General features: G+C 34.8%; 2 protein-coding genes and 1 long non-coding RNA gene across 3 annotated transcripts; all 3 read right to left on the reverse strand.

Annotated features, from left to right (window-relative positions):
- Nucleotides 1–7,464: 7,464 nt before the first annotated feature.
- LOC139849870 (serine/threonine-protein kinase TIO-like) lies at nt 7,465–16,220 on the reverse strand. The gene is made up of 12 exons (XM_071839486.1): nt 15,294–16,220; nt 15,052–15,153; nt 13,876–13,973; nt 13,110–13,278; nt 12,729–12,838; nt 12,141–12,651; nt 10,310–11,359; nt 9,507–9,737; nt 8,376–8,519; nt 8,169–8,249; nt 7,879–8,067; nt 7,465–7,768 (listed from the first exon to the last, which is right to left on the reverse strand). Exons 1-12 carry the CDS (start codon nt 16,218–16,220, stop codon nt 7,523–7,525), a joined length of 3,858 nt encoding a protein of 1,285 aa, XP_071695587.1. The 3' UTR covers nt 7,465–7,522.
- Nucleotides 16,221–20,767: 4,547 nt separating this feature from the next.
- On the reverse strand, nt 20,768–23,537 carry LOC139849871 (uncharacterized). The gene is made up of 11 exons (XM_071839487.1): nt 23,492–23,537; nt 23,166–23,242; nt 22,853–23,047; nt 22,643–22,732; nt 22,124–22,264; nt 21,972–22,019; nt 21,816–21,889; nt 21,616–21,730; nt 21,434–21,522; nt 21,139–21,245; nt 20,768–20,978 (listed from the first exon to the last, which is right to left on the reverse strand). The coding sequence occupies exons 1-11, from the start codon at nt 23,535–23,537 to the stop codon at nt 20,950–20,952; spliced, it is 1,011 nt and encodes a 336-aa protein (XP_071695588.1). The 3' UTR covers nt 20,768–20,949.
- Nucleotides 23,538–25,092: 1,555 nt separating this feature from the next.
- Nucleotides 25,093–26,218, reverse strand: LOC139846930 (uncharacterized). Its single transcript, XR_011759232.1, has 3 exons — nt 26,079–26,218; nt 25,918–25,960; nt 25,093–25,168 (listed from the first exon to the last, which is right to left on the reverse strand). It is a non-coding gene; the product is annotated as an uncharacterized lncRNA (long non-coding RNA).
- Nucleotides 26,219–27,978: the final 1,760 nt, after the last annotated feature.

Raw genomic sequence — 27,978 nt, forward strand, 5'->3', positions numbered from 1 at the left:
TTAAAATCGACAAACCGGTCATTAAACGGTAAAACCCCCCCTTTATAATAATAATATTACTTATATATATATTTGTATTTTTATAAAAGTAAACTAATATAGCGTTGAGCTTTGTTTAAAGATTTCCCTGTGGAACGAACCGGACTTACTAAAAACTACACTACTTTACGATTAGGTACACTGCCTATAAGTGTTGTAGCAAGGTTTAAGTATATCCATTCTATAAATAAATAAATATCTTGTGTAAAATTGTATCGTATTTAATAGTGTTTTCTGCTAAAATTAATAACTATTTTATATACACCTCGCATAACATCACGTTCGCTCCACACAATTCACCCCTATTTCGTTCAATCAATGTTACCCTGTTTACCCCCTTGGTCCAGTAAGCACCCAATTGGTTAAGACAAATCAATTGGAAATTAGATCACTAAATTGAAACAGGGTTCCCTTTGTTCAAACAAGATTCACTAATCAACCTAGTAACAATAATCAACACCTACAAGAATGGTTCTTAATCAAAACTCATAATTATCATGCATTAATTAATAAAACTACAAAGTATCATCCAAACACATACAAATATTCAATCTAGACAAACATTAAAAGTTTAGCCAAAAATCATGGCTAGAACAAAAATCACAAGAACAAAAATCACAATCAAAGTAATAGAAGAATTCATTGTTTTAAACAAAGAGATTAACCTAATTAATGATTGAATCTTGAATGATAAACGGATTGAGACTTGTTTCCGGAATGATTGATGTGTTAGAATCACCTTGAGAAACCCCAAAAATCACCTAAGTTCGTCAAAAAGCTGCTGGAAATCGTCTGGATGCGAAAGTGTCAAGTTAGGGTATTTTTCGGGCTTTAAATAGGAAACAAAAACCGAACCGAACTCAAAGTGGCGCGGCGCGCCATTACCTTGCGTGACGCGCCATATGCTGTGATTTTGACTTCTGGTTTCCTGAAAACTGTCGAACTTATTTTCATGCCCTTTGGAGAGGCGCGCCACCTTATTTTCCTGAAAACTGTGATTTCTCGACTCCTTCATCTACCTCAGCTTAAAATTTTGGGACGAAATTTTCTTTAACAGGTGGGTAATGTAACGACCCTGGATTTTCCAACGTTTATTTATTAATAATTATTATTATTAATACTTGTGATTAAACGAATGTATGTTATTACATTTACATGTTGCCATGATTAACCGTACATGACTTTTGAATGCCCGACACGTCTTTGTGACACACGAACTTACACGAATAATATTTTTAGAATATTATTTGCATTCATGATTAGTTTATTAATCATTTTAATTAACTAAGGTTATTAGTTAATTACTTGGGCTTTATTTGGACTTACTTGTTAATCACTTGAACTTGGGCTTTGATTAGTGTTATTGGGCTTATAAGCCCACCCTACTTCTTTAATGGACTATTTAGCCCATGTCTTTCATGTGTAAGTATCACTTAGAATGGAACTAGTTTGTTAGTTGCTTAAGAATCTTGTTACAACATAATCCCCATGCACATACCTCCATTAACCAACTTTTGTAACGCTTTTCATGCATGAGACTAGTGTGTAAAACTCTCCTCCCTCCCCCACTAGCAAACCGTCGGCCAAGGGTATTCAAAGGGATTCAAAAATCTTTTTTCATTACTTGTTTACTCACATTCTCTCATTCTCAAAAACACTCTCAAACTTGCAACTTTCTTTCTCACTTTTTCTCTCATCTTGTAAGCAACTTGAACTTGTTCTTCTTCTTCTTCTTTTCTTTAACAAAACCGTAGCCCTTGGCTACACTCTCATCATCATCATCTTTTGTTCTTTGTTGTTTAATGACTTGTAATTGTTAGTTGTAGTTGTTTGTTACTTACTTACTTGGTTTCAAGAATCAAACTTACTAGTTTCATTCTTCTTTTATCTTGTAATTACAAGAACACTCAAGAACATAAACTTACTAGTTTATGATTCTACCTTATTTGTTTTAAAAGATTTAGAGTTCATGTGTTGTAAAGCATACTTGTAATCCATGTTAGTAAACTTTAAAGTTTACTTTCTTAAAGATCAAACTTTGGTTTGAATCTTTAAAGTATGAACCACCATGAATTATTTACTTGTTTACTTAGTTTATTACTTCATATTATGCACTTTAAATTCATTTTGTTGTTGGTTAATATTGGTCAAATGTTACTAGTTAACTTTGATCTCATTAATCTTGAACTAAAGTTAACTTTAAAAGTTCAAGAACATGTAAGTAAGATTTCTTTAATTATAACTTTGTACACTTATGTTAGATCTAGACTTTTGAGTCTTGGATCTTCAAGATCAAACTAAGAACTATGTTCTAAATCTTAAGATCTTGATTTCATAAGTTCATTTTCAAGTTTGTAACTTATTATTAGTTTTAAAGTTCATGTATGTGTTAGATCTAAGACTTTGATGTAACTTTGGTTTATCAAAACACTTGCAACACTTAAGTGAGTTGTGCTTCATGTCTTAGACTTACACTTGGGTTATGATGGTCAAACCTTGGTAAAAATGATGCAAACACATCAACGAGTTGTACACTTGAAGCTATATGCATCAAGGATGAGAACCATGATAAGCATCGAGCACCAAGAACCACCGGAACCTACTGACCCTACTATTTTACTGTTTCTGTGTCTGACCCGTATGACCTGGGCTACTGTAATTATGATTTTCAGATAGCTCTGTTCGAGTAGATAACTTTTCATATAGGACTCGTCTTAATCCGAGTTACGGTTTAGGATTTATGGCCCTCCGATCGTCACTACGTCCATTTACCGTTGTGCTGAAAATTCAGACCTACTCGCACTTAGACTGTCGCCACGGTCAAACGAAGATGAGTTTACTTCTGTAATATTTACCACACTTAAAGGACTCATAGACGGAGCCATGGCCACTGGTCTCACCTTATTTCAGTAGGTATAGAGGCCGTGGTGACTGACCAAACTCAGCCTTTGTTTTAAACTACTTTCATGAACGAAACTTACTTTACACCTTTTGTTTGATGATGAATGATGATGACCCTTAAAACCTTATTTACATTTTAAACCTATTCGGACGATTTACTGACTTAGTACTATTTGACTTAGGTTGAGGACCCGTTTGGACAACCTTCATTACTTGCTTACTTTTCGAGTCATACTTTACCGCTACATTATCATTGTGAGTTATAGCATTTCCTTTTTACTTTAACTTATTTTGGGAACTGAGAATACATGCGGATTTTATGTTTTACATACTAGACACGAGTACTTAAACTTATATATGTGTGGATTATACAACGGCATAAACATTCCCTTTAGCTCGGCAACGTTTAATCATTGGTTTTTGAACCGTGAACGCGAATCTTAGATATGGATCCATAGGGTTTGACATCCCCACTTGGGCTAGTAGCGCTAGCATTTAACGAGTGTTTAATACTTCATAAACATACGCACTTGCCAAGTGTACTTTCAGGGGGTATAAACGTTAAGTTAGTTACCAAGTGCCCACGGTTAACATATACTTTATCATACTGTTTTGAAACGCTCTTTGTAGCACTGAAATCTCGTGGCCTACCTTACTTACTGTTATACTTAAACTATAGCTCACCAACCTTTGTGTTGATGTTTTTAAGCATGTTTTTCTCAGGTGCTTAAGGTTATTTGCTTCCGCTGTCGTGCTAGTCTTGCCGTAGACACCCGCTGCTCTAGTGTTATCACCGCATGAACTGTTTATCTTGCATTCAAACTTTAATACTTTGAACTATGTTTTGTAACGACCTAAGGGTCACATACATTTATTCATGCTTGCTATTCGTAGAAGCATACTGTTGGTGTAAAACAATTGACGTCGGTTATGATGTCATCTTTTTATCGTGAATGCAACTTCTTTTATTACAGCATGTAGTACTTAACCTTGTAATGATCCTGTTGTTGATGATTCGTACACGATGGTTTTGTACGGGGCATCACATTCTTACCTTGCCATTCTTCCTCGGGAATTCGGAAACTCAACGGTGTTGAGGGTCCCCTATTTATCAAATAAGCCACCATGTTAACCGCATCCGCCCAAAACATTTTAGGCAAACCAGCATGTAGTCTCATACTCTTAGCCCTTTCATTTAACGTACGATTCATACGTTCGGAGACCCCATTGTGTTGCGGTGTCTCCGGTACCGTTTTCAACATTCTAATACCGAGCTTTGCACAATGGTCTTTAAACTCAAGACTACCATATTCCCCTCCATTATCCGACTTCAAGCACTTGACCTTCAAGTTAGTCTCATTTTCTACCATAGCTTTCCACTTCACAAAAGTATTAAATACATCGGATTTAGCTTTAAGAAAATAAACCCATACCTTTCGAGTGGAGTCGTCAATGAAGGTGACATAATAGCGAGAACCTCCATGTGATTCTACATTGGTTGGACCAAACACATCCGTATGAACGAGCTCCAATTTCTCCAACTTAGGTGCATTCCCTGATTTCCCAAAAGTCACCTTCTTTTGCTTCCCATATACACATGGTTCGCAAAATCCAAGTTCTACCTTTTTCAAATCCGGAATTCTCCCACTCGAAACAAGCATCTTCATACCCTTCTCACTCATATGCCCGAGTCTTCGGTGCCATAGAGTTGATTCGGACTCAACATTAACTGTAGCAACCACCGTGTCTTCATCAAACACTTCAACCATATAAAGAGTTCCCCTTTTATGTCCACGAGCCACGACACAACTACCCTTAACCATCTTCCATTGGCGGTTTTCAAAAGTAACCGCGTTACCTTCATCATCTAATTGACCAACCGAAATAAGTTTCCTTTTTAATTTAGGAATGTACCTTACATTTTTCAAGGTCCAATTAGAGCCAAGAGTAGTCTTCAATACAACATCTCCAATGTCCTCTATATTGAGTTGTTTGTCGTCAGCCAATCTCACCTTGCCTTGATATGGACGAAAATTCTTCATCATGCTTTTGACATGAGTAGCATGAAACGAAGCTCCCGAATCCAAAATCCAAGACTCCATAGAATTTTCAACACTACATAAAAGTGCATCATCACTTTCTTCCTCGGTCAAGTTCACACCTTTCGCCGGACCATTTTTACAATTCCTTTGAAAGTGTCCTTTTTGATTGCAACCCCAACAAACAGCTTCACTTCTATCTTTCGATGGATACCTCTTCTTAGACTTCTTTCTACCCTTCTTCTCACCGCGATCAAATTTCCTACCACGGTTGTCGGTACTTAACAAAGAACCGGATGTCGATTCCCCCGAGTTTCTCCTACGAGTATCTTTACCAAGAATCAAATCCCTTATTCCTTCAAACGCTAGCTTAGTAGTTCCCGTAGAGCTACTAACTGCGGTAACCGTACCCAACCAACTTTCCGGTAATGATGAAAGCAAGATTAGTGCTTTTAGTTCATCATCAAACTTAATCTCTACCGATTCAAGCCTTGAAACGATATTATTAAATTCATTGATATGATCCGTTGCAATCGTACCTTCCTTCATCTTCGTATTGAACAATTGTCGCATGAAAAAAACCTTATTAGAAGCGATAGGTTTCTCATACATGTTAGAGAGTGCTTTCAAGCAAGCAAACGTCGTCTTCTCATTCACAACGTTGTATGCAACGTTCTTAGCAAGTCAAAGACGAATCGCACCCAAAGCTTGACAATCCAAAAGCATCCAATCGGCATCGCTCATGCTTTCGGGCTTGGTCTCTAACATAGGTTGATGTAGCTTCTTTTGATACAAGTAATCTTCAATTTGCATCTTCCAAAAGCCAAAGTCTCTCCCATCGAATTGGTCGATTCTAAACTTTCCGTCTTCCGCCATCGTACCCAAAGTCGAAACCTTGAGCTCTGATACCAGTTGTAAGGATATTAGGACCTAAAATAACGCAAGTGATTCAACACGATTACTCACCGATAGTAATTCTACAAGATTACTAACCCACTTAATGAACGAAAGATTATAAATGCAAGAAATGTAAATCGACACAAGAGATAACGTGGTTATATGCAATCGTTGTGATTGCTTTAGTCCACGGACTAACTAGAGAATGTATTTACTGAATATTTGTGGTGTGTTTACAATGAGTTACAAAAGGGTCTATTTATAGAATAGTTTAAGGAGTAAGCTAAAAACAATTCCTTGAAGCTTCATGTGAGTTTCCTGACAGCTTCATGGAAGCTACATGTGAGTTTCTTGACAGCTTCGTGGAAGCTACATGTGAATTTTCTCACAACTTCGTGGAGGCTACATGTGAGTTTCCTGAAATCTTCCCTCTAATTGTTTAAAGTTCTCCATATCTCCAACACTAGATACATTTTATTGTGGTTGATTTGGAAATGGAGGAACAAACTCGTGCATAGTACAATGGAGCAAAGAAGTGTGGTTCTAAAAGAGGACATCATGGTAAACCTGAAGATCCTTTCGCATCTATGGCTCTTGAGCAGGGATAATATGATAAACGGCGAATTTGAAAGCTGGAAGGAAAACACCCATATAATCAAGTGATGTAAAGAGATATGTAGGAGTGAATGGTGCCCAGATCAAATAGAGCAGGAGATTAGAAATGAAGGAGTGAGTAGTTGTTTTATTTTTATGGGTTGTCTTAGGTGTGTGGTTTTTTTGTATATTGGTCCTCATCTAGTGGGCCATCGAGCTGTATGGGTTGTAAAAATTTTTGTGGTGTTTAATAAATTAGCTCTTCAAAAAAAAAAAAAAAAAAAAAAAAAGGCTCAAAGGTTACCCTACTTTAGTCCTCCACATCAACGCTACATCATCACAAAACATGTCCATATCTTACACCAAATAATACCCACAAACATATCAATTAAATATAATGTGTACAATATATAAAGCATTAAGTACAAATAAAAAGATAGTGGGTCCCATTGTTTTTCGTGAGAGGCTCGTTGCAGGCCTCACTAACAACCTGCTTAACATTTTGCTATCTTTGTTAACTCCCGAAGCTCGTTAACGAGCTAGATGACTCCCACATAAGGAGTGGGCTTGGTGTTGGTGTATTAGTGATGATCTGAGTTCTCATAAGAGAGGTCAGGGGTTCAATCCCCATGAGCTATAAGAGTATTTCCCTTAAGGTTACCCGCCTATTCCATGGGCCTCGGAGGTTGCAAACATCTTGCGTTCGGCCCTCACCCGAGGGGGTTTTACCACACGCGATGCCCGAATGAATTCCTCCTAAAGGGCGGTAGGACTTTAATGTTCGCCCCATGAAATGATTGGGTGAGTGGATTCCGACATTGCGTTCGGACCCCTGTCAGTAGTGACTCCTATCCGCCGTCCAAAAACAAAAAAAAAAAAAAAAAAAAATTCTAAAAGGGTATAAATGATGTTTCACATGTAAACCATTCTGAAATGCAATGGCTTATTTACATCACTTATGAATTTTATGATGAAACATGAAACAATCGAAACAATAGAACCTGTTTTAACAATTTATGTATAAAAATGGATATAAATAAGTTCCAGAAGCTTTAATTTTCAGAGGTTTTGTCGATAATTTTAGTAGCGTGGTTGGCAATGTCTTCAATTGGTGACTGGCGTAATTCTCCAATGGTTGGGTACACATTTGATGAACTGATGAACTTCTTACAAGGTGGATAATCACACATTTTAGCTAATGTACTAAGAGTTCTATCTAATGGGGTCTCAGTAATATCATCAATCTTGCTTGGGTCGAGTGCTACAACTGAGTAGTCTGATACCACCTTTAATAAAGCCTGCAAATGCATGCCAAAAAGATATATATAAAGTTAAAATGTCAAAAGTACAGTACTAAGTTTATGTATGTATAGTATCAAGATCAAGATGATGGTACTAATATACATACATCTATTGCTCCTTTGGAGATCATATCTTGACCAAGTTTATCGGAGTGGAAAGAAAGATTGTGAAGACAACTAGCAACATTTTGTTTTGTAGTGTAAAACTCTGCAGATAGCAACAGTTGTGCAAGTTGTGGTATACATTTCCTTAGTTCTTCATATAAAAAGTCACTATGGAACGCTGTATATAAAATCTGCAGAATGAATAATGTCACGGAAATTCATTTCATCCACTATATATAATAAAGAATAAAAATAAATAGAAAGTTGAGCTGAAAATAGAAAAGCATCTTACAGCCCTCACAGCAAATCCCAGGGGGTAGTTGTCTTTATCAAATAACAGATTAGCCAATACACTAATGATGTCGTGATGTGCCTATAATATATATAGCATCAATTAATATTGTTAGAAAATAGAGAAAACACACGTTTAATTGATCAATGATGTTAACAAAATATAATGATATATAGTTTTGCAAACAAAAAAATGGACAATACTTACCAACAAACCATAGAAATAGGAGCTATGTAAGCACATTTGTTTTATAGCATCGCACGCCCAGGCACGCACACTTGGTTTTACATGTGTAAGACATGTTCTCAACTGTTCAAAAATATCTGCTCCATTTATGTGTTCATAGAACTCCTACATGCATTCGTGTATATATAAATAAGGATCCAGAGAGAACTTTTCATTGGAGAGAACTCAGAGAACCATGTCAGTATGTGTAATTTTTTTTTTTTTTTTTTTCTAAACAAAAAGCCACGTGCCAGTCTGCGCCACGTGTCAAAATCACACAGTTTGTGCCACGTGTCAGTCTGTGTAGCTTAGTCTGTGCCACGTGTCAGTCTACTTGACAACATACTAAGCATACATGCAGGGGCGAATTTAGAGGGGGGGCGCCCGCCCCCAGTCGATTTCGAAATTTTAGTGTAAAAATTTGGATTTTTTTTATTTTGCCCCAAACACAAAAGCCATTTGCCCCAAACCCAAAAGCCATTTGCCCCAAAACCTACATATTTTGCCTCAAAACTTTCAAATTTTGCCCACAATTCTCTAAATTTTGCCCCAAAACCTCCAAATTTTGCCCACAAATCTTCAAATTTTATCCAAAAACCTCAAAAGTTTGCCTAAAAACCTCCAATTTTTGTCCCAAAAACTCCGTGTTTTGCCCAAAAAAGTTGCTACGGTTTTAAAAAAAAATTTCGCCCCCGGTGAAGAAAAATCCTGCTTCCGCCACTGCATACATGTCAGTCTGTGTCATGCGATTCTAGGATCAAAATTATTGGGCCTTATACAATTTAAGTAGTAGTTTGTAAAAAAAAATAATAATAAAATTTAAAGAATGGCTATTATCTTTGAAAAAACATTAATTATATGGGGTCTTATCTTTAAATTTAGTGTTGTCCTATACAATTTAAGTGATAATTCATAAAAAAAATATCCATAATAGTGGGGTCCAGACCCACACCTAATGCCTTGGATTCGCCACTGGTGTGTGTGTCGGTCTGTGCCTACATGACAGCCGTGTGGCATTGCCACTCAGACACGTGGACAGAGTGTGCCACATGAAAAAAAATTTATTAAAAAGAAAATTTCTTTTTATACAATACATAATAAGTAGGTACTAACCTTATCCATTTCTGCTAATTTTGTAAGTATTTCCAGAACGTCCACCTTGACATAATATGGTGATATATCATCAAGTAACTTTTTCATAATAATTGGATCTAAGAGATCGTCAACAAGTTCAACAACTAGTGACCGGTGAACTACCATCTTGGTTACAAGTGAAAGAGGTCTTGCCGTGTCGTTCACCTCCAAAAATTGCAAACACTTGACTATTTTCCCGGGAACTCCTACCTAAAGATTTAAAAGTTATCATTAATTATATATATTCCCTAAATTAGTAAGTGACACACGTACAACATTTAAAAAAATTGCACCTACAGCTAGCTAACTGTAAACATATTTGGCCTGTTATATGTTTTTTTTAGTAAATCGGTGATGATATGTTTGTTTACTAGACCAAATTAATTATTTTCAAACAAGTGTACATTTTTTTTGCAAGGCAAGTATTTGGAATCAATGACGGGGGAATAACTCACCCACCCGATCATTTTCCACGCACACACGCGCTTTCAGACCGAAACCCGAACTGCAATAGGGACCCGATTCTTAAACATCCCAAGGGGCAGGCGGAGCGGCCGAAATCCTGGAATACGGGTCGATAAAACCTGCTAGAGGTCACTCCACAAATCGGGTAAATACCTTTACAAGGGAGGGGACTCGATTGAGACCTCTTACCCCATCCAACACACAAGGTGTTGAGCGTACCACTAGGCCACAAGGGCGGGTCAAACAAGTATACATTACATGATAAAAGAAAAGAATAAAGAGACAAATGGACCGGATGTAACAAATTAATTATATACCTCCGAAAGGATTTGAACATACTTATCCATGTTTGTTTCTATGTCTTTAAGCATATCCTTCCTATTCCCAGACTCCATGTCTTGAAGAAGATTGCTCTCCTCAGAAGCCACAAATGGAAACTCCAAAATATCAACTAAAAGTTCAATTGTATATTTCACAATTTTATATTTATCACCGCCACCAGGTCCTTCGCACAAAAGAACATCCGATATTAAATCACACAATATTTTTACATGTTCCCTTGTAAGCAACACCTGGTGAAAAAAGGAGCTACCACCTTTAAGACACAAGAATAACAAGTAAATCGTTCTCAAAACCCCGACAGTTGACAAACCAATCTCATTTGATTGCTTGTTTCCTAACAGATCTATAAGAGTTTTAGGGATATGATCACTAGTACCCGAGTCCTCCAAATCTGAAACACCGACCCAATATAATCTGTAACACAATAAACCAACAAACCCGTCCCTAAATCCGTGCCAGTATGAGAACATGATTTTATTATCTCCTTGAGCATTTGTTGATAAGATTTTGAGGTAATCACAAAGTGTTGTACTCTTTGGAATTAATGGAAAGGCTTTCTTATGAATTGATCTTTGATTAGGAGCATCAATTTCTAGGTACAAAATGGATGCAAATGCTAGCATTGCAGACATAGAATGGGGTTGAAAATTATGTACTCCATCGCATAAAGAATAATGGTGGGCCAGGTCAGAGAGGCGGGATTTTTGTCTTTTTGGTGAAGAGGTAAGCATAGAAAGTGCAGTTTTTACTCCAGTCGAATTTAAGGATTGTGCAACTGAAGCTAGAAGAAGGCACGTGTGGTGAATTAACGCATTTGGATTGGATACTTTACTTTTCAGGCTTATTGTGTCTCCTATTTGTGGGTCTCTATCGAATGAAGCACAAAGAGATATTATTGAAAAAACCTCCGAAACTATCGTACTATCACCACTTCCGCTAATCGCTATGTTAACATGTAAGGTACTAGAGAGACCACATAAAACAGTAGCAACTGAATTATTATGAATGCAGCACCTTGAGATAATCTGAAACAACAAATTGTTATATCACTCCCCAGGTAATAACAGAAGATTAGCAAATTACTACGGAAGTGGTAAAATTTAACACATTTACTTATTAATATGGGTAGGTTGGCCTATATTTTATACTTTTAAGCGGGTCGAAAGGTTAATATTAAAATAATTAAAAAAATAAGATGAAAAGAAAATGGGTCAAAGCAGGATCAAACGGGTCCGATGTCGCACACAATGCATAAAATTAAGGGTATTGATTTGTACACAACCAAAAATTTGACATACACCGTCAATTATGCATAACATTGTTGTAATGTACAACACCTTAAAGCAAAAATGGTTGTGTATGGCTAATATTTGATTGTGTACATATCAATTCTCTAAAATTAATCTCCTTAATTATATTCTTCAAACTAAAGTACACTATTATTGAAATGACGTAATTTTGTTAATCATATTTGACACATTAAATATATAAACGGATAAGGTTTCATGTTCAAATTACCAGGAAAAGGAGCGTATTTTTTTTACTCAGATATATGCGGCCATACCGGGTTATATCATTACCGTTTCTGACCCTTTTCCGTGACCACCCCGTGATATATGCTGCTAGTGAGGTTTGAACTTGAGATCTGTGTGAGGATATACACCAACCACTACGCTATCTTGAACATCAATAAAACCAAGAAGTTTTTGGACAAATAATGTTTTGGGTTAACCCAATCCGTTTTGACACGCACCAATAGTTTACCCATTTTGACCCATTATCCACTTAAAAAGCCTTAATTGTCACCTGAATTACAGAAGACCACGAGGCCTTTAAGCGTTGTCGAAGACAATAGAAAATAGCAACTTGCATAGGTTCGGATCCAAGGAATGCTTGTGTCACTAATTCCACAATTTTTTCTCTACCTTCACCCATCAACGGACCTCCTTTGATGCTAATCCGATCCGAAGCGATGGAATACTTCAAGCTTAATGGAAATACAAGTGCATTTTCTTTTGTATGTTGAATCTCAAAAGCATCTATTAAAGACCAAATAGGCTCACATGTTTCACAAGCCACAAGTAACAATTTTGAGGAGCCAGATATGAGACTTGTGCCGCAAGTCACTAAGCAAGAAAGCAAAGAATCTATAACACCTGATGCTTTAGCATGATCTAATATCTCTTGAGGACCGTTTGTCGCCACCTCAGCATCTTTGGTGGCCAGGGAGGCTTTGAGACCTTGAGCTACTCTAGATATAATTATCGTAACACAGGCAACAGATTCATAAACAAGTCTCTCGGGTGCATCTTTGATAAAAACCAGAAACCTACATGTACCCAGAGTTATTTTGAGATAAAATTAATATGTAAGAAAGTTTATACATTTATTTGTTTGAGTATTACCTCTTTATAGAGATCTAATACGGCAACACAATGCCTGATATATGTATCATCGAACCCACCTCCATGGTTCTCTAATAACTTCTTTATAACTGAGAAACACTGAACGAGATGATAACGAGCACCATCTAATTAGGAATTAGGCGACATACAGGACGATGAACATTATAAAAAAAGATATAAGAATACAGAGAAAATTGTGTTTCTGGTCAACCAAACCCTATAGGGCATCCATTGACTCGTTTCAGATGGAATCCTATTTAAACTGATAACCAACCTACCCATGTAGTCAACTCTACTAACATCGTGCTTCATTTTAGAAGGTTAAGTTGCTGGTAGCTAGCTCTGCAATTCTTAACAAAGAGTAACATACCTTAACAAGCAAGTCATCTAGTAAACCTGGCGGTCTAACATCATTATCTGACTTTTTATTGCGAAGAATATCGACAATCATGTTCACGTGTTCCGTAAAAATCTCATCTAGAACCGTTGAAGAACAAACTCTCAGCTCAGACTGATTTAACCAGGTATTATGTTGATCCCTGTTCTCATAATCCAAGAATCCAGTATGTTAAAACATTTTCTTTCAAACTAAAAACTGGTCAAAATCGGATTTGTTTGGTCAAATTTAGTCAAAGTCAAAATTGGTCAACACTTTAACATGTATTTAAACTAGAATTTAAGAGTTTTTGAACAAATGAACTATTATGTTTGTTTTTTAGACAATTATGTTCCCCTCGGGATGGTTTAAGGTTCGGATCCATGTAATGCGGTTCGGGTTCTGCCCGAAAGCGCGTACGTGCGTGGCAAATGAGAGTATTCGATGCCAACAACTTATCAAAAAAAAAAAATTTAAAGTTTGAGTTTACGTTTATGGTTTTCTTCTATATTTACACATATAATTGTGAAATTTATTATTTATATGTATAAAAAATCCAATCAGATAAATCCCTGAATTGCCTTTTACTCCCTCCAAAGTCTCAACCGGGTACTCCCGAGTAAAAGTTGCAATCTTGTGCACAATAGTTATGCACGACACGACATGTATTGTTTCGCCATATACAACATACAAATTTTATTAATTTCTAAACATCAAACAAACTAGATTAAATTAAGTCGCAAAAGGGTAACGAGCTCACCATGATTCAGGTAAAGGGATAGGTGTCCAATTTCGTCGAAAGAAAGTCTTTTTTGATTTGATCTCACGATTTTTGTCTTCAGCACCACTAGAAAGTAACTGTAAAATAAAACCAATTGTTACTTGCTGTTATGTTAGAATTAATGAAATGTGTTCTTCCTTTCTCTATGAAATGGGTGGATTAATAAGAACTTAAATTGACCTCATAACTATCATATCTTTCAAAATACCAATCGAACGCACACACGCATGCGCACACGCGCGCGCACACATATATGGGGAGGGTTCAAGAGGGAAGTGAGTTTTTTTTTTTTGGGAAGGGGGAAGTAAAAGATTATGTACAATAATGTTATTCTCTAAGCAAAAATTAGTGAAAATTAATTGGAAATATTGAATTTATGTGAAAAATATCAACTTTCAGAAAAAATAATATCATTTTAGAGTAAAAATGTTAACATTTTTGACAAAATCAAAAACACCACAACAACAATACACAATCCCGCATATGCAAGGTATAGGGAGGTGAGATGTAGACAATCATTCATCTCCCCTAGAATAGAAGAGAAGTCGTTTCTCTAGCCACGAGTCGAGAAAAAAATTCTCTACCCACAGGAAGAGAAAGTCATCCCTTTCTTTACTCCAGAGCAGAGATTGCTTCCGTGAGGACCTCTACACTAAAAAAGTAGATAAATAAATAATAAATAAAATAAATAAATACATACCAATAAAAAACCAATAAAAAAGACAAAAATAAAGCATAAAAATAATAATAAAAAATAAAAAAATAGCCAAAAAAGAAGAATACTAAAAAAAAGAATAATAAAAAATAAATAAAAATATATAATAAAAAATAATGATAATAATAATAATAATAATAATAATAATAATAAAAAATAAAAAAAATGAGAAAAATATATTATTGTTCGTAAAAATATTTTTTTCACGTATATCATGAAACTGTATATAAATACAACGTTAAATATACAAATGAATGGTGAAATAATAACATTATTTATATAGAATGTTTTATTTCCCCCCATAAATAAGTTTCCTCCTGGATCAGTTTCATATATGTATGTATGTATGTATGTATGTATGTATGTATGTATGTATGTATGTATGTATAGTATAGTATAGTATAGTATAGTATAGTTACAACGGTCAGTTTCGTAATTACCATGCTGCCCTTATTGAAAACGACATCCTTCGAGGGATGTATGTCGAGCTTATCTCTGGAAGTGATCGCAATAGGAGAATCTGACTTCTCATTCGTGTTCTCCTGAAATTCATGAATTTTAGATAAGCAGATCATTTCAAAAGTCAAAACATGACTATAATTTTGGGAAGAAGGGGTATTTACTATGCATATAGAAATCAATAAAATAACTTCCAAATGTAGAACAGATCATCATAACTTACCAGCATATCTAACGCCTTCTCAAGTTCTTGTAACACCAAATCCATTGAGGGCCGTCCTTTTCGATCTTCCAGCAAACACTGATACGCAATACGCGCAAACTTTTTAACCGAGTTTGATTCCACGTACTTGATCAAAGTAGGATCAATAATCATTTTCAGTTTTTCTTTTTTATAATATTTCTGTGCCAACTGAGGTAACAATTGCTCTTTACTATGTAAATTAGACTGAAAACACAGCCTTCCACATAAAACCTCAAACAATACAACACCAAACGAATAAACGTCTGACTCTTTAGTCAATATTCTTGTTTGTCTGTACGCAGGATCACAATAACCTTCTGTACCACAAGCATTCGTAACGAGAAAAGTATCACTTTCATTCGCACGTCCTAGTTTTGAAAGACCGAGATCCGCAATCATTGCTTTCCAATTATCATCCAAAAGAACATTAGCACTTTTAACGTCTCGATGAATTACTCGTTGATGATCTTCAACGTGGTTATGGAGATAATCCAAACCACGTGCTGCATCGATGCAGATTTTTAACCGTTGTTTCCATGTTAATTCACAAGTCGAATTATTTGCACTACGTAGGTATTTATCAAGGCTTCCACGATGTGCGTATTTATAAATGAGTACTTTTTCGTTGCGTTCTTCGCAATAACCGAGAAGTGAGACGAGATTCGGATGATTATAACGAGAGAGCAAATGAATCTCCGTTAAAAACTCTTTAGCTCCCTGACCCGAAAGGTTGTTAATTAGTAGTCGCTTAACAGCAACAGTTGTAAGTTCATTAGAGAGTTTAAGTTCTCCTTTATAAACTTCGCCAAATCCACCCTTACCGATTATTGTTGTGAAGTTTTTAGTGGCTGATTTAACAACTTGGAAGGGTAAACTGAGATGTTCTGATTCTTTAAGAGATGACATTTAGGAAAATTAATGATGTTTAAGTGAAAATTGAAATGAGATGATGGTCAGAAACACCACCAAATTATAGGAAAATTAAGATATTAATTAATATGTTTATGAATATGTATGAACAGAGAGATGATATGATGGCAACATGGTTTTAGATCTAGGATTACCTAATCGTGTTATATACATAATTAATTAAGCTACTTAGTATTCTTTTCATGTGGGATTGGTCAACGCCCAATGACATTAACATTTTAACATCTACTATTAAATTAAATAATTAAGTAAATCAGATTGCCAGTTGTTGAAAGTTTAAGGATACTCGGGAGACTTTCTTTAATTTGCTTCTACTAAATGAGCTAGGACTAGGTAAATTATTTTGAACTGAAAGTCTGGATATCATAACACCAACTGATAGCAGTTACTGGTTAAACAACAATGAAACCTAAAAAAACATAAAAGATCATGTGAACGCATTACGCATGTAAAGTTTCTTTGGAATTTAGTGGGTCATAATGTTTGAACATGAAAAATCTAAATAAAATGCCGGAATAAAAGGGTTCATGGATACTGTCAAAAAGCATGTATAATTAGTTTGTAAGTTAGTATATATTAATTGTTTATTATCTCTATAAAAATAAGTGAATAACTACACAAGTGGTTGTCAAATAATTTAGTAAGAAAACTACATCTCAACTATCGAATAAGAAATGCTAAATACAACAAATTGACTTTAAGTATGTTTCACGAACAAGTGGTTGATTTTTAAATAATTTTTCTTTATATATGTCAAGAAAAAGACAAAAGTTTTCAACTTATGTTACCTATGTATCATGTGAACGCATGTAAGTTTTCAACCAAATCCATTTTGACGTTGTCATAATTCTCAATCACTTCGTAAGACTGGTTGAACCATCTACCATGGTGAATATAATGTTAGTCGTGGGACCGGTCTACGGTTTGAACCATCTACCATGGTTGAACCATTGTTGAACCATCTATGCCGCCTATGTAAACGCCCCACAAACGCCAGGAATGGAGCATTTGTGGGCGTTTGTCCCGAAAAAACGTTGCAAAAGCTTGGGCGGTTTGTGACGTGTCATTGCTTGATTGGTGGGTCAAATTGATCCGTTGGGAGTGTCCAGATTTATATATATATATATATATATATATATATATATATATATATATATATATATATATATATATTACCTATCTTTATCTATAAATATATACATATTTATTTTTATATATATACATATATGTATATGTATTGCGTGATATATGTATATGTAATATACATATCTTGTTTTTTTATGTATGTCATTTATTTGTGTAGGTTCATCAAAAAATGACATATACAAGAAAAAAAATGTAGGATTCCGAAGAGGAAGCATGGCTAGCAACATGTTGGATTGATTCGTCCGAAGATTCAAGAAAAGAAAACTCTCAAAAGTTTACGTCTTTGTGGGTTACGATTTATGAACGGTTTAACATCAATAACCGTGGGTGGTTTCTGGGAGATGATCAATTGACATCGAAATGGTGTCATATAAGTAAAAATTGTAAGGAGTTTAATGGTGTGTTCGAGGAAACGCAACGCAATTGGGGTAGTGGAAGGAATGATCGTGACTTAATGAAAACCGTGTTGCTTAATTATAAAAGAAAGACTTTTAAAGATTTTAAGACGACCGAAGCTTAGGATGTTTTGAAAAAACATCCAAAATGGTATGCACCACCATCGGTCGGGGGAGATGACGAAGGTGATGATGATGATGATGATGATGATGAATGATGCGCATTGATGCACATCAGTTGCGCTAGATGGAAATAGCGTCGCTATAGGAATGCTTGCTTGTGCTTTTGTGATGCTTGAATGCTTTTGGGTAGTTGTTAAATATTGGGTAGATATTCCTAGAACGCGCCCTTGTACTTATGTCGATATGGTCGTTTGTCGCATTTGGGTCAAGATTATCATCTTTTGTTGTGAACTAGTTTACGAACCCTCGCTTCGCGCCGGGAGTTCGGTTTTAAATGTATTTTATTGCGTTTAGTTTGTAAAATTATATCGTGGCTAACGATGATGTCGTTGAAGCGCAACTCAAGTCGAACTAAAAGGTATAATGCGTGAAAGATTTAAATGTTATTTTAAATTAAATATATATGTGCATCTCCGCTTTTCGCTATGGAATTGTCGAATTTTAAAAATTTAACGCAAAATCAACGTGTATGAAAAATACCTCAAATATTTAGCGTTTTTTAAAAAGCGTTCGTTTTGCGTATAGTTAGTGACATTGTGTTCCTAAAATTATTTCGAGTTAAACGATGGTGCCGAAAAAATTTAACTCGTTGCGAGCGAGAAGATACGACCCGTTAAATATTTGGGTGGAGTTTATTTAAGGTTTTTTTTATGAAAATAGGTGTTTGACACTTTACCCCCTGTGTGGGGGGTCGATTTTAATTTTTGAAAAAAGTGTGAGGTTGTTTTTGGAAAATTTTAAAAAGGTGGGAAAAGGGAAAAAAAATTAAAGGACGAAAATGCCCCGGATACTATTCATAAGTTTTGTGTAATAGTTAATATGTTAATATGTTAATGTTAATATGGGTCAAGTAAACCAAATGGTTAAAAGTACTTGTAATGTAAGTTGAATTGTTGTTAGTGATAAACATCGGGTCAAAAGGTATCAATTTGGGCAGAATGAGGACTGATGTAGTTTACCCGCCGGATAATATGTGTACCTGTTGGGTAAAGCTTGGGCAGAATGTTGGTTAAAAAGGTTTACCCACCGGGTAAATAGTGTGCCCACCGTGTATAGATGATTTCACGGCATTCGAGATGCTAAGGGGGTTTGAATCATGATGAGATGGTCAAACCTCGGGATGACACGAGTTGCCCTTGGTTGATACGAGATTTGATGGAGATTGACGATATGCATAAATGTATATATTTGTTGTTCTCACTAAGCTTTGCTTACTCCGTTGTTGTTACTATTTTTGTAGGATTGAATCCCGCCACAGGAAAGGGTAAGAGCGTGGTGACGATAGAACAAAGGAATGCTTGCTTGTGCTTTTGTGATGCTTGAATGCTTTTGGGTAGTTGTTAAATATTGGGTAGATATTCCCGAGAACACGCTCTTGTACTTGTGTCGATATGGTCGTTTGTCGCATTTGGGTCAAGATTATCATCTTTTGTTGTGAATATGGGTCAAGTAAACCATATGGTTAAAAGTACTTGTAATGTAAGTTGAATTGTTGTTAGTGATAAACATTAGGTCAAAAGGTATCAATTTCGAAAAAATGAGGACTAATGTAGTTCACCCGCCGGGTAATATGTGTACCAGGCTACCAGCTGGGTAAAGCTTCGGCAGAATGTTGGTTAAAAAAGTTTACCCACCTGGTAATTAGTGTACCCGTCGGGTAATGTAAAAAAAATGAGTTGTGGTCGTTTCACTATAATCACTATATCTCTTGAACTACCAATATGATGTCAACCCCTTCACATTTTAGCGCAAGAAAAAAAAAATAAAAAAAAAAATCATTCACGTAGTTCATCAAACAACGATACTTATTACAGGAAGCTAAAATTTTGTACTCTGTAACTAATTTTCCATAGAAACATTAACAAATTCATATCACGATCAACAAAATAGAATGAATAAAAAAATCACAATTGAAAAAAAAAACAATACTTTTACCTTTATAGTTGAACCTAACAGAGCTGGCCAAAATCAGAATCCTATCGTAATAACCATTTTGAAAAAAATGATAATAATGAACTAAAATTCAGCAATCAGGTACCCAAATTAATTGGAAAAACCAATGTAACCGGCAGTACCTTCTACAGCTTTATGGAATAAAATGACAAACGGATGTGCTCTGTCTCATTAAATGGAACAAAAGGATAACGGTACTAACCTATAAATAAATACGATATGACATCTTCCAACACAACTGAATATCCATTATGAAACACAACATAGCAATCGTATTCATCATCTCCAAAGATCCATCACCCGTGCTACCAAAATACATATATAGCATTTAACTTACGATTTCAGGTAACGTTTCTTGAACATAAATCCTAACACCGTCCTTGAGCCACCGATTCTGGCTCGTTTAACTACCCATGCTAAGATCTTCATTTCACATTGGGTTATTCACGATGACCGGACCGGAGACTTAAACTCAAGAGACCCTTAAATCTCCCAAATACGTTGACCAAACAAGTGTAGACTGAATTGATAGGATTAATCTACGGATCAAATGGCGTTATCTGTGGGACATAGTAAAAGGTTTGTTTAATCTTTTTTCTTAATGTCTGTTTCGTTCAGATATTCTTTCTTGTGTGATATTTCAAATGCATGTAGTCTAGGTGTTCTGTAAAAAAACAAAAGATGACAATTCAACCAGAAGCTTCCAAGGAACTACAAACTCGACCTCAGACACCACGAGTGTCAAAAGCACTACGAGTGATAAATGCGCTTATTACTTTAGTAAATTTATGCATAACTATTTTAATAGAAGCACTACGAGTGATAAAACTAGAGGGGCACAAAGCAAAGGCATCAGACTTTTAGTAAAATATAGCATCAGACTTCAGTAAAAAAAGAAACAAGAAACAAACAATGTATTCAGTTTAAGTTCGAGATAAAACATAAAAATAACCAAAACTATTACATAATAAACTTAACCATCTTAAAAAGGTAGTAGACAACAGGCTACATACAAGAACTCTCAATTCTTAATCATCACCAAAAGTCGTCTTCTTTCCTGCAACATCAACAAAGAAACAATGTAAGATTCAAATAACCAATGAATAATAAATAAACAATGAATAACAAATAAACAATGAATAAGATTCAAATGCAGTAAACAGTTGAAAAAAAAACGTTGGATATATGAAGAAATAAAGTAAAGATAAAACATATACCAGTACCGAGGGTTGCCATGCTCGGCCTGCTAGGTCCACGACCTCTACCACGTCCACCACCACCATCTCGGCCACCGAATCTACCACCACCACGACCACCGCTAAACCTACCGCCACAATGTAAGATTCAAATAATAACCAACGAATAATAAGTAAACAATGAAAAAGATTGAAATGCAGGAAACAGTTGAACAATAAATAATAAAGTAAAGATAAAACATATACATATATGATTTCAATCAGATATCAAATTTCGTAACAGGATTAGAAAACCCAACTTTTAAAAAGTTCTTACCCGCCTGGAGTGTACGCACCCCCCCTTTCCTTAGCAAAATCGAGTTTTACAGCACGTCCAACTAAATCTTCACCATTGAGTTTGAGTGCCTAACAATAAAATTACACACAAATTAGTGGTCTGATTAACATTTAGATAAAGGATAAATAATAATCAAAACCAGATATATATTATATATATACCTTTTGAGCTGCATCAGGGGTAGCGAATTCAACGTGTCCATAACCTGCAAAGCAATTATCTCTCATTGCAAAACGAACCTGAACTACTTCACCAGCATCCTTGAAAAAGTTAATACTGCAGAAATCACCAATTGTCAAATTTTGTCAAATAAATAAAAAAGATATTAACTTTACAAGTCTAGAGTAAAGGTGAAACTTACACATCATTTTCTTCAATGGAGAAACTTAAGTTGCCCATAAACAAAGTTTTCGATCCAGTAGCAGGTGTTTGAGGCTGCACGATAAAAACTTAAAGTTATTAATGCAATTATTAAGTACCATATAAACGAGTAAACGAAATAAGATAAATCACTAACGGCTTTCTTAGCTGCTGATGGAGCATCAAGCATTTCAACATCAGTAACCTACACAAACTTCAATCATAAGCCAACACACATACATAGTAGATACATAATCACTCACATACAAGTACACAAATTTATGGCAATAGATCAAAAACACTTCTTACTTTCTTCTTCTTCACAGTTTTAGGTTCATCTTCCTCATTAGAACCTTCTTCTTTTTCAGATTCTTCCTCCTCAGATTCACTGCTCTCTTCAACATTAGCGGCTGGTTTTGCAGAAGCAGTCTTTACTGGGACAGGCGTATCCTGAACAAAAAAAAGTAAGAAGTTTTATAAAACATGAAGTGTATTTAAAAGTTGGACAAATACAAATACTTGGTTTGGTGTTGTCACTTGCTTCTATGAATTTTGGAGCTAAATTTCGTTTAAAGTACTTGGAATGGTGTAATCAAGTGTAGCATTATATGCTAATAGCTAGTTTGATTAGAGTTATGAATTTCAGTTTTAAGCGAAACCAAACCGAAGTTGCTTTCAGTTTTAAATACGGTTTTCAGTTTTGCTATAAAAAAAAAATTATAAAACCAAATACACTGAAGATCAACACCACTGAACAATCACAAAAACAAACATACGTATCATATTCAAATTTGACAGGTGCCATAAAGTTTAGTAAGTCTGACTCACTTCATCATCATCCAAAGATTCATCATCATCTGAACTTTCCTTACTTTTGGTGCTATCCTTACTAACCCGTTTACTAGAAAAAGATTTTAGCTGCAAATATATGTTAAAAAAATTAGTTTGTAGAAAGAAATCATAATTACATCTATATATATATATATATATATATATATATATATATATATATATATATATATATAAAAGATTCTCTACCATCTCTTCCTCAGAATCATTATCCACATATTCTGCTAGCATTGCTGCTTCCAAGCTACTAATTTCCGAGCTACTTCTTACATCTTGTGAAAAAACACTTTCCTCACTAGTTGTGGGAGCGATATCATCAATATCAGCACCTTCGATGCGTTCCCCCCTAATAGGTTCCCCCCTAATAGTAGTAGGTTTCGGTTCCTGCAAACACGTTAAAATAATCATTATCATTAACATATACAACTACACTACAATAACATTATTAATATAAACAAAAAGACAAACTAAATCAGCGACAATATCTACTTAACAACCTTACCTTCTGAGGTTTGACTACCTTTTGTTTCTTACAAATCCCAACTTTTTCCTCGATTGCCTTCTTTGCATCTCTCTTGCCTATATACACAACCCAAAATAATATTCAATAAAAACATAACATCTACTTTGTCAAATATAATAAACTTACTTTAAACAGCAAAACAGTTACTATTATCATATTTAATATCTCTAAAAAACATATTTAATATCTCTAAAAAACAAGCCGTTTCACAATCAAAACTCAAAAAAATTTAACCCATCTTTACAGCAAAATCGCATACATATATAGCATACAACGATTAACAATTAAAGGTAAAAAGATGTTACCTTTTTTAATTGATTTGGTAGGCTCAGCATCAGCCTGAAACAACATTGAAAGAAACGAGAAAAAAAATATTAATACAACTATATATATATAGATATAGAATATAGATATAGATATTAAAAAAAAAAAAGGTAATATCTCTAAACAGCAAAACAGTTACTATTATCATATTTAATATCTCTAAAAAACATATTTAATATCTCTAAAAAACAAGCCGTTTCACAATCAAAACTCAAAAAAATTTAACCCATCTTTACAGCAAAATCGCATACATATATAGCATACAACGATTAACAATTAAAGGTAAAAAGATGTTACCTTTTTTAATTGATTTGGTAGGCTCAGCATCAGCCTGAAACAACATTGAAAGAAACGAGAAAAAAAATATTAATACAACTATATATATATATAGATATAGAATATAGATATAGATATTAAAAAAAAAAAATTATACCATCTCTTCCTCAGAAGAATCAATTTGTTTTGCATAATATGCTAGCAAAAGTGCTTCAGAGCTAGTGGTATCATGTGAAGAATCACTTTCTTCTGTAGATGTGTCAGCGATATCATCATCTGCAGCTCCTTCAATATATTGCCTAGTACGTTTGGGTCCCTGCAAACATGTTAAAATGGGTTTGTATTAACAAATCATCATTAATACAACTATACTACATACCTGGCAATTGAGAACCATACTCTAAAAGTTTGGTCAATTGGGTCAAGCATTCGGGTCAATTCGGTCATGAAATAAATTAGGCGTAATCAAAATCTAAAAAAATGCCCAATAGGTTTCCCTTCAACCTATCGAGTCCATTACGAAATATAAAGGAACGGGTCTAATGGGTATCAATTCCCAAAGTTCAATAAATAGAAATAGGTCAATTGGGTCTTGTGAATGGGTCAAATGGGTTGAGCTTAAAAAATTTCGTCCGCCAAACATATATGAAAGCATTCATGGTTATATCATTTATTATGTATATTATTATTTTCATTATGTACAATAAATAATAATAACCAAAATAATATAATAAATGTAACAAAATCAATGGGAAAAGTACATGACCCATTTAACCCATTTGACTTGTGACCCGTTTCGACCAGGTACCCAACCCAGCCCATCCCGACCCATTTGGACCTGTTTAAATATTTGACCCTTTTGACTCACGACCCATTTCAACCCAAAACCATTTTGACCCGTTACCCAACCTGACCCGTTTGCCAGGTATACTATACTACAATAATAAACAAAAAGTCTAATGTCTAAAACATACATACATAGACATATGTCATAACCTCATGTATAAAGATGTAGATGTAATAAAGATTTATGAACAGTATATATACCACTCTAAATTAGAGTTGAATATTACAAGTATAGTTTTATGTTTTAAATGGCAATACAGTCCGTGTAGGAACTTTACAGATATTAATGAGATAGTAACAGACACTAAAAACCAAACAGAAAGAATGCTCAATAGCTTATAAGTAGTATGAGACAATTAGCATAATGTAAGCATATATATACACACACACACACACACACACAAAGACTTATGTCATAACCGTAACCATATATATAAAATGTAGATATAAAAAAGATTATACCTTCTTAACATCCTTCTTCTGTTTCTTACTACTCACAGCATGTTTCTCAATTATCTCCTCTGCGTCTCTCTTGCCTATATCCAAAAACACGTTCAATTAAAACATACAAAAACATCCACTTTGTAAGAAAACCAACTTCCATCAATGTCAAATATGACAAAAGTAGGTAGCCAAATCAATAAAACAGATATTATCGTCTATTTCAATATCTAAAACATGCAGTTTCACATTCAAAACTCAAAGGCAACACCTTTTTTAGAACAAGAAATGTCAAAAATGCCACCATATAATATAACTTAAACAACACAACTTTATTCAAGGTTGCTCGCAAGGGAGATGATATTTCCAACATCCAATTTACTTGTTCCACCAAAATTTACTAAAACGCCCTTAATGATAAGTTTACAAAAATTATTTAAAGTTTTTTGTTAAATTATATGTAGGGATATTTTGGGAACAAACCATGATTCAATGGTGGAACAAGTAAAATGGAGTGTGGATATATCATCTCATTCAACCCTATTACCATCAAACAATTTTACACAGCTTAATATCATCATCACCATAACCACCAAAACAACAACTATTATCAATTCAAATATCTAGACGTATTCAACTATTTCACATTCAAAACACAATAACCTTTTAAAACAAAAAATAACCTACTTTCACCATATAATACAAAATTATAACCTCAATATCTAGGAAAGTTAATACAACAAAGAAACAGCACCTAACTACACAAATACATACATATACAGCATAAATTACATACAAATATATCATAACACGATTAAAAATTTGAATGGTAAAAAGCTGTTACCTTTTTTTATTGATTTGGTTGGCTCAGCAACAATAGCATCAGCCTAAAACAACATCAAAACAAACAAAAAATCAAATAATATACACGCACGAATATATAATTACAAATATAGATTTATAGATACACGAAAACACAAAGTAAAAATTGAATGAAAACAGTACCTTGGAGGCAGACTTCTTACTTTTCGCACCCATTCGGAAATGAAAATTAGGGTTTAGAAAAGAGAAAGGTGAAGACGAAGGCTTTGGTGGTAGTAGCAGCTGCGGTGGAGAGCGATTACAAAAACCCTAGACGAAATTAGGGTTTTAGTAAATAAAGTAGGCTGGAAAGAGGAACGTTTAAGTGAATATATAGTGAAACACCGAGTGGAGATTTAACGGCTTTTTTCCGTTTTCGACTCGTGAAGGCCATAGTTTTATTTTTTTTGAATAGCTTTTAATTATAAAAAAACTAGCAAGAAGCTAGAGGAACATTACAAAGAAGATAACGGGTTTTGCAACCAACAATTCCAATTAAGATTGACTTTCTTATAACGAACCGAAAGCCAATCAAAAGAGGATAGAACAATCGAATCAATAATGTGACATTTTCTAAGCTTTGAAGGTTCAAAAATGGTACCATTTCTATACCGCCAGATAGTCCACAAGGTAGCATAGCATATTGCTTCAGTGACTATAATTCTCTTTGGGTCCTGGTTAGAAGACATTAACCATTGCCATAGGTCTTCAAAATTTTGCCAACGAGGAAGGTTAAGATCGATCCATGAAGCTATGTAGCTCCAAACTTGGGAAGCAATAGTACACTTGAAAAAAATATGATGGATGTCTTCCACTTGAACATGACAGGAAGAACATAATAAAGAGTGAACTTCGTTACCTTTATCAATGAGGTTGCATTTATCTGGCAACCTGTTACGACGCAGCCGCCAAAGGAAAAAGTTGATTTTCTGAGGGACAACCTTGCACCAGTGCGTAGGCCATGGTCCCATAGTGTCTTGGTCAATAAGAATACGGAAAGAGCTCGTTGAGAAGGACCCGTCCGGTTGAAGCGAGCAAACCCATTTGTCATTGTCTGGCGATAATGAAACAGAATCAAGAATATTCAGCAAATCACCAAATTGTTGAGATTCACAGCCTGATCTAATTGGCCTTCTCCACTCCCATTTCCAGCCCCCATTCAGACGTTTATCATCAACCTTGCAGTGCTTATTGGGATCAAGAGCAAAGACACGGGGGAATCTAATACAAAGCGGATAGCCAACAAGCCAATTGTCGAGCCAAAAAAAAGTGTCTTTTCCGTTTCCTATTTTAATAGAGATCATATTGTTAATAGATGGGGTATTTTCGTGTAGTTTTGCATTGGCTCTATTTATTTGCGCCCAGTAGCCATTAGATGTTCGCTTCACCAGAGGAAACAAACCATCCGATTGCTCACCATGGATAGCTTTTACCACCGAGACCCAAAGCCATTTTCTACCAGAAACATACCTCCACCTCCATTTATAGAGGAGAGCTTTATTTTGACTCTCAAAGCTGACCACTCCCAGACCACCTTTATCTTTGTGTTTCAGAATATCATCCCATTTGACCCAGTGAATTTTCCGATCTTCTTTTGAACCTCCCCATAAGAAGTTAGACCGAAGGGATTCAAGGTGTTTTATTGACATACTAGTGAAATTGACCCGTGAAATTACGGGTTTGTTTAAACGGAACAGTTTAATAATATTTTTAGGTATTAAGTGAACGTAAATGTTAAAGTTATAGTTTAATGACCCGTGGAACCACAGAGTCCGACTAAGAAACTCGTCAGCTGAATATTTCATCAAACACCTAAAATGCATATTAAACAATCTACATTTAATCATATGAGATAATTTTGGTTGTCATTTTATTTATTTTAAAATTGTAAATTAAAATATAAATTTGGAATTGGTTTCCTTCTGCGGGTTTTTATACCTTCTCATACTCAATTCAAATTCAAAATAATTAATTAAAATAACTAAAAATTATTTAATTTTAATAATTAAAATACTTATTAATAAGATTTAATAATAATAATTAA

The sequence above is a fragment of the Rutidosis leptorrhynchoides genome, chromosome 5 (genome assembly GCF_046630445.1).
Source record: "Rutidosis leptorrhynchoides isolate AG116_Rl617_1_P2 chromosome 5, CSIRO_AGI_Rlap_v1, whole genome shotgun sequence".
NCBI classification, from domain to species: Eukaryota; Viridiplantae; Streptophyta; class Magnoliopsida; order Asterales; family Asteraceae; genus Rutidosis; species Rutidosis leptorrhynchoides.